General features: G+C 41.6%; 1 protein-coding gene across 1 annotated transcript in view; it reads right to left on the bottom strand.

The window, feature by feature from the left end:
• Myrfl (myelin regulatory factor like) overlaps window positions 1-14,032 on the bottom strand; it is a 153,716-nt gene that overhangs the window by 57,497 nt on the left and 82,187 nt on the right. Inside the window, exons 10-11 of the mRNA XM_029558986.1 lie at window positions 12,929-13,019; window positions 6,122-6,322 (exon numbers count right to left, since the gene is read on the bottom strand). Of these exons, the coding sequence (XP_029414846.1) occupies window positions 6,122-6,322; window positions 12,929-13,019 (292 nt within the window). The remainder of the gene's footprint in view (window positions 1-6,121; window positions 6,323-12,928; window positions 13,020-14,032) is intronic.

Genomic DNA, 14,032 nt, shown 5'->3' with positions numbered 1-14,032 from the left:
GATGCTGGGTTTTGTGTGTTGATTTTGTATCCTACTACTTTCTTTTGAAAGTGTTTATCAGATCTAAGAGTTTTCTGGTAGAGCCTTCAGAACCTTTGAAACACAGAATAAGATCATCTGCAAATAGAGATAATTTGATTTCTTTCTTTCCTTTCTGTATCTTTTACTTCTTTCTCCTGTCTTATTGTTCCAGCTAAGATTGCAAGCACTACATTGAGTAAGACTGGAGAGCATAGACACCCTTATCTTTTTACTATTTTAAGAGGAAATGTTCTCTGTCTTCCCCCATTTAGCAGAATGTTTGCCATTTATTATCTTTATTATGTTGAGGTGTGGTCCTTCTATTCCTGGGTTCCAATAGGGATTTTATAATGAAGGATGTTGAACTTTATCAAATGCTTTTTCTCCATCTGTTGAGATGGCCATATGATATTTATCTTTGGTTCTATTAATGTGCATTACTACATTTATTGGTTTGCCTATGTTGAATTATCATTGTTCCCCTGAAATTAAACCAACTTGATCATAGTGTATGACCTTTTAATGTGTTTTTTAATTTGTCTTGTAAGTATTTTATGAAGAATTTTTGCATCTATGTTCATTGGGGAAATTGGTCTATAGTTTTTGTTGCTATTGTGTCCTTATCTGGTTTGGGTATCGGAGTAATACTGGCTTTGTAGGATGAATGTTGGTATTCTTTCTCTTTCTACTTTATGAAGCAATTTGAGAAGCATTGGTGTTAGTCCTTCTTTAGTGGTCTGGTAGAATTCAGCAGTGGATCCCTTGATCCTGGGCTGTTCTTTGTTGATAGATTATTACTGCTTTAATCTCATTGGTCATTACTAACATGTTTAAGGTGTTTATATACTCTTGATTTAATTTGGGAAGATTATATGTGTTTAGGAACATCCATTTGTTCTAGATTTTTCATTTACTGGAACATATAGTCAAAGTTCTCTAAGGATTCCCTGAATTTCCTTGGTATCTGTTGCAATGTCCCCTTTCTCCTTTCTCATCACTAATGCTATTAATTTAAGTCTTGTCTCCCTTCCTTTTGGTTACTTTGGCCTGAGTGTTTGCCCATCTTGTTTATCTTTTAAAGAAGCAACTGTCAGGGCTGGAGAGATGGCTCAGTGGTTAAGAATTGACTGTTCTAGGAGAAGACCCGGGTTCGGATCCCAGTACCCACATGGCAGCTAACAATGTCTGTAACTCCAGTCCCAGGGGATCCAACAGCCTCTTCTGACTCCTGCGGGCATTGCACGACATGGGTGCACTTACCTACATGCAGGCAATACATGCATACACATAAAAATAAATAAATAAAAATAAATAAAATTTAAAAAAAAGAAGCAACTGTTCATTTCATTGATTCTTAGTATTGTTCTTTCAGTCTCTAGTTCAGTAATGTCTGCCCTGAGCTTTTTTTTTTTTTTTTTTTTCTTTTTTTCCCAATAGGAACAGTGAAATTCCTCATTAAGTTATTTGAGATTTGATTTCTTTTTTATTATTTTTTAAAAACATACAAGGTATTAGAAACAGTTGGATCTTGATTTTGATTCAGTAAGCTAGTCTGCATCTTTTAACTAAAAACTTGGAATCATTAACAGTCAGTTATTACTAACAGATACTGATTCCTATCTTATTTTTTTTCCCTCCTCCTGGCTGGTTTGAATACAGTTTGACTGGGTTTTGCTATTTTATTTTGTTTTGTTTTCTCTCCCTTACTCATCTCAGGAGACTACTGGTTTACTGATTTGAACATTTTTCATTCTTTCTCATTTATCGCTTGTTCTCATGAGGTTTCTTGTTTCCTGTACTCTCATGTTTGTGACTGCTTCCTCTCCTGTGTGTGGGAGCCGTTTAAGTTCTGCAATGCTGGCTTAGCAGTCAAGAATTGGCCAGATCACCAAGGAAAGCAGGATTATTGGGCATATTGTTGCCTTTGAAACTACCATACCTTGTGAATTTACTGCTATTTAATGAATTCTGACACTGTGGAATGATGCACAGGTAAAAGAGCCACACAGGTGCTTGTTTCTGGCATAGCACATGTATGACACCCAGGCTGAAGAACTTCAGCGGCTCATGACCCCGAGGGAGAATTCTCATGTTTCACGTCTCAAGTTTTTGACATGACCAAAGTTAGCACTCTGGCTGGTATGGTTAGGAGAAAAACAAAACCTGCCAGTCTTTATATTAACTTATTTCTTTTTCTGGATTTTTACATTTAAATGTTTGCAGTCCCTTTTCAGCCTTTACCACAGAATTTGTCTGCTGCATTCAACTCTCAAGTTCCTCCTGTGTTTCTTCCTCTGCCTCCTCCCCAATCTCCTCCCACCTTCCTTCTTCTCTCCCCACCCCCTCCTCTAGTTTGCACTGACATCACTATTTTTCAGGGTCCTTGGGTTTCAGCATGTCTTTTCCTCCTGATTCTGCTCGGTGTCCAGTCTGAGGTGCATTTTCCCTCCAGCCTGCAGTTACGTTAGTGGATACAGTGCCACTGTCTAGGTAGGTAAAGCCGCTTCTCACTCTAGTCAACCTCATCATCCCAGTGCTTTAGCTGCATAAGCTTCAGCCACACCTGTGTCATCTCTGTGTCTTGGGTACACACTTGGGTGAATGCCAAAGATCTCCAGGATTCTATGCGGACACCCATGTACTTAATCTCCACAAAGCAACTTTGTGGTGTTGAGGGAGGAGACACACAGTCAGGGCAAGATAGCAACCTCTGCTCATTTTCCCTGATGACAGTCTTGAGTAACATGCTTGGCCACTGCATTTTGTGATAGCTGATGCAGAAGCCAGCTCTGGTTGGCAGGCATCCTCCAGTCCTATACATCCAGTCAGATCAACCAAAGGTCACTGTCATGCTTTGAATGACGGTTTACCTCTTCTTTCCAAACTTTATTTTGAAACTCAATGACCCTTGTGGTGGTATTAAAATATTTAGGGAAATGATTAAGTCATGAGGTCTCTACTCCTTAATGGATTAATTTATTAAAGAGCTTTAAGGAACTAGCTCAGACCCCTTTGTGCCCTTCCAGCCTTTCTACCACATGAGAACAGTGTTCAAGGCACCTCTTTGGCAGCAGGTTTTCAACAGACATTGAACCTTCCAGTGCTTAATCTTGGAGTTCTTAGCCTCTAGATTACAAGGAATACATTTTTATTATGTATAAATTACCCAGCCTATGGTATTTTGTTGTAGCAGCACAACAGTCCAAGAGTCATCCTTCTAGAAAATATGAAAGACTTTCTTATAAAAAGTTGGAAAAAATGAATCAGCAAAAGATGAAGTTATGTTCACAGGTCAGCATTATCAATGACATCACCATCATCTCTCTCATCTCTGAATAAATGGAAAATAGGATGGTCAGAAGTTCTAGGAATATATATTTCATAAATATGCATAAGACAAACATTAAGATGAAGTCATTTTTAATATATTACATATAATACGTATTTTGTGTAAATAAAAGTATGGTGTGGTGGTGCACGCCTTTAATCCCAGCACTCGGGAGGCAGAGGCAGGTGGATCTCTATGAGTTCAAGGCCAGCCTGGTCTACATAGTGAGTTCTAGACCAGCTGGGGCTACAGGGAGACCCTGTCTCAAAAAAGACAAAACAAATAAACAAAACAACAACAACAACAAACCCTAATATATACTTAGGTAGTTTTATATAGGCAAGAAATTTTCCCATGCACATGATCTTGGAAAAATCCCTTTCCCTGGATAAATTGAGTATTGGCCTTCCCTAGTCACGGACTGCAAACTAGAGGTCTGGAACATCTCTGGGTTAAAGGCCTAGCTGGTAATATCAGGAAAAATCTCCAGCCTTCTAAGCCTAGACCATGATTTTCTTTATTTCCCTGGGTTCCTGTGAGCAGGAACTGCATAGGAGAATATCACATTTAGAATCTGGGTTGAGGTGACATTTTATTTTTATTTGTTTTAATTAAATTTTGTTGTATTTCATACAGAATATCTCAAACAATCTGAATCATCTTTATAGCCTCGTCCCTACCAGCACCCTCCCATTGCCCCCCCCACTGGAATCCATATACTCTGTCCTGGGTGTTAAGGCCTACTGTGTCAAGTCAGTGTCCCCAGATGTTCCCCAGTGCAAGTTCATCCATTTGCGGTCTAGTCAGATTCTTCTCATCTATCTAGCCAAACACCTATCATTTTCTTTTTCTTTTAACAGAGCATAGGGTGGGTGTTTATTTACAGAGGAGTGGGTGCCCCCCCATTTACGGCTGCACTGGAAAGTCCACACACAAATATGGATCCTGTGACTTTCAGGCAGCCACAGAAAAAGGTGAGAGAGGTGCCTCCTGGGGGTTTTAGCTTATATATCCTTAGCCCCTCCCCCACATGCAGCTAAGGTCTACTGATTGGATAGGAGGGATAAATGACTTCCCCTCAACTCCTTGATGAGCATGGGAAGGAGGGAGATGACTATTTATACAGAGAAGGCTTCCTAGAGGGAATTTGAGAAGTTCCAGGAAAGTTTTCTATTTTAAGACAATATGTTTTCTTTAATTCAAGGAGCAAAATTTGATGACTTTTGGTAAATGAAGTTCTGTGTTAGACTGGTAACAGCATGTGAGGTTGTGCAGGACAGTCCCAAATTACCCTGATTGGTAAGGCATTGTATGTGGCCAGAAACAATGTCTGAAACAGTATGGCCCGAAATGCAGGCAGTCTATGTCTCTCTAAAATTCAAAAGCTCAAAATCTAGGACCAATATTTGGAATTGTACATGAGAACTTTCTAGTCTTGAAGTGCTTTCCAACTAGGAAGTCACAGAACACTTACAGGAACCACAGCTTTGCAAGCAGTGTGAAAGGCTACAATTACAACCATTCTTTGGAATCCTCGCAGACGAGGGCATTCCTTGGCCACTTTAGAAAACTCAGGGCTGATTTGCACTGGGAAAGGAATGCAGTCTGGAGGAAAGCTAACAGAAAAGCTAACGTTAACAGATTAGATCTCCTATTGGCTAAAAAGGGAATAAAGAAAGAAGGGGAAATAAGGTTAAAAACACAATTCTGTCACAGTTTCAAAAATGTTTTCATGAGTAGTGGTTGAGTGAGAAGGCAGGGAGGGGGGAAGGACTAAGTGGGACGCACTGAATGGTGGGGGCCCTGGAACCAGATTGGCCTGGCTCCAGGCTCACCCTTTGTATTAATTATCTTAGCCCACAGAGCTGCTGCAACGTTCCAAAATGATTCTGCACTATTATCTCACCTGCTTAACAAATAAAATGACTGCTGGAGGATAGACGGCTCAGCGGTTAAGAACACTGGCTGCTCTTGCAGAGGACCCAGGTTGGGTTTCCAGCACCCACATAGAGGAGATCTGACACCCTCTTCTGGCCTTGGCAGGCATTGTATGCACAGGTGTAAACACATGTAGGCAAACCACCCATGTACATAAAATAAAAATAAAATGGCTATGGAGGGTCAGGAAGGCCCCTTTTGGAGATCTCGAGTTCAGCCAGACAACGCACTGTCCTCAGGGAAATCCCACGTGCAGGAGTGGGCTTCTGATCTTTACACTGGATTTGATTTTTACTATGCAACTGCTTGTGCACAGAAGGGCAAATGTCTTCACCCAGAACCTCAATAGGGGCTTTTGTTGGGGAACTTCTCAAATGCTCCTCAAAGATGATGCTTGGGGGAGACAATGGCCAGCTGAGCCAGTACTGGGGACCCTGAGAGAAAGAGGCTAGAGAGGTCTATGAGAAATCTCATCAGCAACTAGATAGAGGCAGTGTTACAAGCAGGGAGACAGAGAGGTGAGCCCCGGAAGGTGCCAAGCAGGGAAGGAAGGCGATGGGCTATGGGAAATACCTGAGGGGTACTGCCCATGACACCACTGACCAGCTGCCACTACCCACTGTTCCTGTCAAACTCATCCTCTGGGGGTAGAACAGCTTTTCATTTAAGTAGGGATGCCCAAGGTCTCCAACCATCATCATTTTCAAGCAACGTGTTCATCTCATACCAGCAGGTAACACATAAACATGCCCAGATCAGGAGTCTTGGATTGGGAGCCCCAGACACTTGACTAAGGTGCCAGAGGAGGGGCCCTGTGGCCGGTCCCACGCTCACCTCCTGGATATTCTCCTTCACCCGGCTGTCAGAGGGATGCATGATGGTCCCCATCACTTTCATGTTGCCACAAACAACTAGAGCTTCATCAGGTGCATCTGTGTTTATTCCCACTCGACTGTGACAGATGATGGATTCTGGAATTTGTCCTCGCTGCCATAACACATCACTGTCATTTTCAAACTGCCCAGGGTTGGAAGCCTGGAAAAATACAATATACCACAATTAAGGTTACAGTAGCAGAATCTCTGGGTCCTTTCCATGAGATTCTTACACTGTGTGGAACATTCTGACATAGCCAAATAATTCTGGAACCCCAGGAGAGTCAGGAGGCCTCTCAGCAGTGGGAGCTCTGTGTGCATGACTGAGACCATCCAGTCTCTGTTGCATTTCTCTGAAAAACTATGTTCAGGAAAAAATATGTGGATAATTTAAAAAGTAAGGGGGAAAGCTAAGGATAACTCTCTTTTCAGGAATAATAAAAAAAAAAATAAATAAAGTCAGAACACTCACCGGAAAATTTTACAAGTTTCTTTAAAGCTCAGATAAGCAGAAATGCCTTGCATTTAACTAGTCTTTTATAATTTCAATGTGCTTATATTTATGGTTTCACATGTAACTGACAAGCAAATAATAATACAAATATATTTAATACACCTCAGCTACTCCCCAAACACAGATGGAGAAGGAATAATAAGAGCTACATTTTCTGTGTGCTAATCCACACAGCAATTCTACTATATAAGCACTATTATGTACATTTTATTGATGCTGGTACTCTGAATAGATAAATAAATTGCCCAAGAACACATAGCAACTCAGTTCTAGCACTACATTTCCTGTGATTATTAAGTAATGACTCTAACATTGCTATTTCATGGTGTTGCCTAGAAGTAGCCCTGGTGGTCTTCAAAAACAATCCAAGTGAAACTATCAGACTAATCAAAATTTGAAGATTTATACTTCTCCTCCTCCTTCTTCATTATTATTATTTCATTATCATTATTATCATTTGAGACACAGTCTTACTGTGTAGTCCTAGTTGGCCTGGAACTTACTTATGTAGACCTGGTTGGATTTGAACTCAGAGCTACACTTGCCTCTGCTTCCTAAGTGCTGGGATTAAAAGTGTGTGCTAGCACACTAGCTGAGATTTTACTTTTTTTTTTTAAGACAGTGACTCCCTTAGTTACAGCTGGCCTGAAACTTGCTATGTAGACCAAGCTGGCCTTGATCTCACAGAGATCTGCCTGCCTTTGCCTCCCAAGAGCTGAGATTAAAGGTGTGCACCACCATGCCTAGCAGATTTTACTTTTAAATAACTCTTTTACCAAAGATTACTGCTTTGCTTTGCATACCTCCGTTTCCCTACAGCTACTGAATGTGTTTCCAAATATCTTGTCAGGATCTCCAAATCCCTCAAATTCATCACAACAAAATTAATTTTCTTTTTTAAAATAACTACATATTCTTCTAAATGCAATTTTTTATGCTGTAGCAGGTTGCCATGAATCCAGACAAGCAGTTCAGATCCTGACCACCTGAGCAGGCAGCTAATACAGTGACTTCATTTTTTGTCTTTTTGGTGATTCAGAAGATGTTGTAAACTCAGCATCTGAAAATGCAGTTTATTCCTGAAGACAGGTTAAGAAATTATCACAGCAGCTTGTCCTAGGAGACCTAGACACTAGGGTGGGAGGGAGAGTCACTGTTCACTAAATGCTTTCTTGGTATTGTTTGAATGTTTTCCATATGCTTGTGTTATACATTAAAAAATAATTAAATGCTTAGCTCTTAGTTTGGCTTCAGTTGAAGAACTCTTCTCTTAAACTTCTTTTTTCTTTTTTTTGGTCTTTTTGAGACAGGGTCTCTCTGTAGCCCCAGCTGTCCTGGAACTTACTATGTAGACCAGGCTGGCCTCGAACTCAGAGATCTGCTCTGCCTGCCTCTGCCTCCTGAGTGCTGGGATTAAAGGTGTGCACCACCACGCCCGGCAAACTTCCTATTTTATCATTACCTGCCTAGAACCTGAGCCTCTTAAATTCTCCACTGACACTTCCTAGACAAATGCTGTGGAAGAACACAAAGTAACAGCTTTAAAGATTGTTCTGTATAAATTCACTTGAACAAAAGCTTTTTCTGCAAGATCCCTGGAGCCCCCTCCTATGTGAATGGTAAATTGGCTTTGACTCAAGTTCTTTTATGGCGAGCAATCAACTAAATCTCAAGGTAGGGCAGTTTTTGGTCTCTGCTGTACATAATGAGCCATTTCAAGTAAACAAAATAGGACGGTAATGGGTTTTTGTTGTTGTTGTTGTTTATGAGCTTGGGGATAATTATTATCACGTTGAAACAGCAGATGTCAGCAGTTTGGGAGGGGACACAATTGCAACGTTTTCAGTTTTTCATCAGACAAAACCCAAAACCCTAAAATATGCACAAATCATTTTGAAAAGGGACACAGATCTACAAAGGGACCCAAGAAGGGGTCTTCATTGTGAGTAGGAAATGTTATTATAAGATCTATGAATTTATTTCCATCTTTGGAATCCCTGTCTTCATGTGTCAAAGCAAACTGTAATGAGCTACTTCTAACCAGAATTACAAGTTTTTATTCATGTGAGGCCCAACAGCAGTTATCAAATACCAACATTATTTCATTAAAGTTTCTAAAATACTCTCTATCTCAAGGCTGGAGAAACAACTCAGCGATCTTCCAGAGGACCTGGGTTTGATTCCCAGCACCCACATGGCTGCTAACAACCATGTGGAACTCTAGTTCCAGGATCTGATGCCCTCTTCTGACCTCTGCAAATCATTGCACAACGTATATGCAGGCAATACACACATACACATAAAATAAAAAATAAATAAAATATTTTTTTTAATAAAATAAAATATTCTCTGTCTCATGGCTTCATATGTTTAGGGAAGACCTGGACACTCTAGTCCAGGTTATGAAACCAACTGGTTGCATGATGCTGGAGCAGTCATTTATGTTTCTATACCAGCATCATCCTTGAAGAATAAACATAAGTATGTTGTCTTTACATATCTTAGAAGGTTATTGTGGGACGAAGTAAAATTATGTGTGCATGAACAGTCTGAAAATTGAGGGTAAATAGTCACAAATTCTTCCCAACACTCTGTACTGAGACAGCAGTCACGGCATAATCTCTTAATCTGCTCTCTTCATCAACCCACAGGCAGAATCCCAGAAGCCCTGGGGACTCCATTCTGGAAGAATACAATGTAAAGGGTGCCCCCTGGAGGTCTTGGGATAGGAAACAGCATCAGAAGCAATTTGAATCTGGAATGAAAAGCTGGAATTTACATTTTTACCTTTCTGCGTCTAAAAGACAGCCAAAGAGCTTGACTTGAGGCAAGTATCTCTTAAGGAACAAAATTTGCACCTTTTGAAAGAGTTGTAAAAATGGACCCAGAGATGCTCTCCAGTAGTGGTCTGCAGATCTGGGGATTGGCAGCTGCCAGGAGCTTATTCGAAATGCATGTTATTGTTGGGCATTCTTTCAAAAACTCCGGGACTGGACTCAGCTTTCTGTGTCTACACAAACATCCCAGAGAATTTTTTTATTTTTGAAATGGTCATGCTTCCTAGCCTTGAACTTGAGATCCTCCTGCCTCTGACTCCTAGATGCTGAGATTTCAGGTACAGGTCACCACACCAGACTGGAGAAACTACTTCTTAATTTCACATTGTGTTGGTCATGAGTCACCCCTTCAATAGTGGAAAAGTTCCAACTATAGAGTGAAGTAGGCATTGCTTGACGAACTGATTTCTTTGGGAAAATAAAATTTCATCTGACCTCTAAAACAGTGGTGTGTGTGTGTGTGTGTGTGTGTGTGTGTGTGTGTGTGTAGAAGGAAAGCAGGAAAGCAGGTCTGTGGTCAAAAAATGAGCTGTTACCCAGGATGGCCCTGCTCTGCAAATACCTCGTCTTCCCCCCACCCCCACCCCTGATGATTTCTACCTCTGTGTGGTTTACTGATGAAAACAAGAATTTCTGGGAGGGGCCATTTCTACTCCTCTGAAAAAAAAAAAAACTGAAATAATGTATTCATTCTCAAGAGGAGGAAATCCTAGAGTGTCTTTGAAAAGCAAACAAAAGCAATTGTCCCTCCTGCTTGCCATGCAGCACTCCAAACCAGCTCTAATTAAGTATTTTTGAAAGAAAGTAGACCTGAAGGAAAGCCTGGTTATTAACAAGGGGAATTGGAAGGAGCTCCACTGGGGGGTGCTCCCAAAATCAAAGACTTGGGAAAGAAATCTGTTCATTGGAGAAAACCTTAATTTCCATTAAATGAGTCCATTTACACCACAGGAATATAGTATATTTCTAAAGCTGTTACGACTGACAACCCAGATGGACAATTACTGGTTTCTTCCTACATTCTCTCTCCAAAGAGAATTCTGACAAATGCAGTGGACATATCCTGGAGGCCAGAATCCCAAGGTGCAGTCCTTATATTCCTGCTTCTATCAAATAGTGAAGTGTCTTCACCGTTTGGAGAAGTGGTTCTTAGTCCACAGAACAAATCCAGATTTGCTAAGTGCAGCTTTCATTTCCACCCTTAATGTGATCAAGCCACATAATGCCTTTAATTATTTTTTTCTTCCTTTTCTTCTGCACTCAACCTGACAGAACGAGGCCATGGCCTCAGAGGCCACAGTTGGCTCCTGGGTACGATGTAGGATCAACTCATATGCATATACCATACCTTGATGGTTCCTTCTAGAGTGTCAGGGGCAGGAAACGTCCTGCGGACAATTCTAAAACACATTTGATCAAATAATAATGCCATTTCTTACATTCCCTTTTTTAAAATCTCTTGGTTGGTTAGTCATTTAAACAGACTAGGACATCCATATTCACTTTTGTGTCTGTGTTTGGGGGCTAGAATGAAATAATATCAATAAGATGTTTCTAGTTTGGGGTGTGAACGGTTTGTCTGTGCCATCATTCTGCTCATCATTGTTAGGGTAAGTTTGTGCGTGCAGATGTCTACAACAGCTTGTTCTCTTTAGCCAAATCTAATAGCTAAGAGAAAGCTACCGTCTCTGAGATAAATCATGTTTTTAAAATAAAATTGGGTAAATAACATGACACCCAATATGAGTATAACTTAATGTGTTTCATGCCAGACCAAATGTGAATTACAGAAACTTTCAACTTCCCAGAGCCATCGCTAACTGTCCTGGTGCTGTGGCTATGTGGAGGGGAAGGTTAACATTTCCCACAACAGAGCCTGCTGCGTGGCCTTGCACAGCGCTGCAGGAGCCGCCAGCAGCAACTGAAGAAGCCCTGCTGGCAGGTGGATTGTTCAAAGGATGCAGGTAACTCACAGACTGGCTGGCTGGCATTCCCACTAGTCCATGCTAACGTGGATGAGAAAAGCAGTGTCGCCATGCCTTCTGAAGAGGAATCAGAAACGATAACCAGCCCAATTTCCAGACTTGAATTCAGATCAGATTACAAGGCAAAACAATCCCAGATTACAAGTGAGATATTCAGAATGGCCCTGACCTGTGAGGGACAGAGAGACACCTCTGTGATTGGCTTGTGGTCAAGGGAGAGAGCCCACCCTCCCCAGATGCCTGCCTTTATCGAGGAGGAGGCTCATTTGTCTTCAGTTATTCAAAAACAGCCTGTGTGTGAATGCCTGACCTGCACAAGGGATATCTGAACACACAAGTATTTTACCTCATTTGTCTTTACTTCACCTCCAGTAAAATTTTGAGAGGTAACTGAAGGGTTTCCATTAATCGGCGGCTTATTATTTTTTATCAACTAAAAAAATTACAGAGGGTTCTTTGTTTCTGAACAGTTCAAAGCAGGCAAGGGGGGACCACTTCCCCAATGTAGGCAGATTTGTCCCCAGGGCCTCAAGGTGGAGCTGTGAGCAATGGCCACGCCCACAGTGAATGATTTTTCCTTAGTGGAGTTTCACTTCCTCTCTAGGTCACTTTCAAAAACCTGTAACAACACAGCCTCACCCAGGGCTGCCTATTACCTCATGCCCCTGGCATTGTCAGTGGTAGCCAGTCTGGACTCACAGCTGCAGCTACAGCTGGAGTAGCTTTATGTTCTCATGACTGCCAAGATGCCCATCCACAGCTGTAACCACTGAGCAAATGTGCTGAGCAATTCCTATGTGTGAGGCAATGGCCCAGACACCCTGGTCACCAGTCATTCGGGGGCATGGAAAACCTTCCTGGCACTATCCTCCACTCTGCAGGCTCTGAGTTGGCGAGAACTGGGCTGAAACAGAGGCTCCATTATTTATAAGCTATGTGATCATAGATGAGTTAGCTTCTTGTCTCCCTCCCTTTGGGAATAAAGAATATTAACGTAATGAAAATGTATCATCAGTGTAAAATGGTGTCATATATGGATATCTAGCTCAAAGTCCAGAACAGAGAGCAAATGCCAGAATTTCTCAATCTCAGCACCATGGGCATTTTGGGAGGAAATACTCTGTGGGGGAGGTTGTCCTGAACATTGTAAGGTGTTAAGTGGCAATCTCTAGTCTCTTAACACCAGCTGTAACAGCCAAACATGTGTCCACATATTGCCAAATGATTCTCGAGGGCCCTTGATTGAGAACCACAGTATAAAATTGAAATAATAGTTTCTTCTATTACTATCATCATCATCATCATCATCATCATCATCAGTTAAGAAATAACACACTTCAAGTATGTCACTGAAAATTCAAATTTTTCCTACAAGGGAGAAAAGCATATGGGATCAAAACAAAAAAAAAATTTCAGAAAACTGAGCTTACCCTTACAATGATCCTTTCAGAGATGTGGGCAGCCAACGGGTAGAACTGGTCTTGGTTAGCAGCATACAATCCAACCACCAACATGAAGTATCTAATTCAAAAACAGCAGAGTAATGCCAGTGCATCAGGGAATAGAGACATAATTAGTGCGATCAATTAATCATTAACATCCATTAATCATGAACTCACCTAGATGAATTTGCTTCCTTAAAGACTGCCTTTTCCCTCTTATTTCAGTGCAATTGATTGGCTTGCTCCTATTCCAGGTGTGTCTGTGAGCTGTTTGGCAGTCAATAGGAAAGCAGCCTTCCTGGGGAGAGCTCCTGTGGGGCTGAACTCAGCCCTCCTGTGTGGACCTGACCAGGCCTCTCTTGTCCTACTGCATTCCTGCAGCACTGTCCACAGACACAAGACAGAGCCACCAGGGTCCCTGTGTTTATAGTCACACAAGCCCCAGCCGCACAAGCCACATGTCCTAGGCTTTAAAGAATAGGGATGGGGCAGGTTCTGCCCACCATCCTAGCTCCTTCCTACCCTGACCTGCACCTGGCATTTTGCACCTTCAAAGTCCCCAGACCTTGATTGTAGCTGATGATGAAATCTCCCTCCAATTGCTCCCAAGGCATTTTCATCACTGCTACTTAAACACCTTCCTCACAGGGACCACCAATGAGACAGTTCAAAGATTTGACTACTCTTAAAGTCAAAACCAGAACTATCCCTGGAGCTTGGGCTTTAAAAACTGCATGAAAAACACTTTGTCAAATTTCTTTGTAGTGTTGCTGGAACTCCAGGCCACACCCTCCTCGCCCCATTGCAGCGTTGTAGCTTATTAAAGATAAAACAGAAGCCAGGAAGCCAACGTAGATGTAGCTGTGAATCTCAGGTAGGCATTTTTCTGGGTTTGAGTTTGCATGGGACTTGTGCATGCTGTTACCGTTATTATGAGTTCATATGAGTAACTGACCAGCTGTCTGGAAAACTTTGTTTCCCTGTGGCTTTTACAATCTCTCTGCCCCCTCTTCCATAATGATCCCTGAGCCTTGAAAAGCAGAAGTTTGATATAGGTATCCTACTCAGAGATAAACAGCCTGTAGCCTTTTG

Source organism: Nannospalax galili, unplaced genomic scaffold (genome assembly GCF_000622305.1).
Source record: "Nannospalax galili isolate Female #2095 unplaced genomic scaffold, S.galili_v1.0 scaffold749, whole genome shotgun sequence".
Taxonomy (NCBI): Eukaryota; Metazoa; Chordata; class Mammalia; order Rodentia; family Spalacidae; genus Nannospalax; species Nannospalax galili.
Note: the sequence above shows the minus strand (reverse complement) of the source record. Positions and strands in the feature narration are given on the sequence as shown.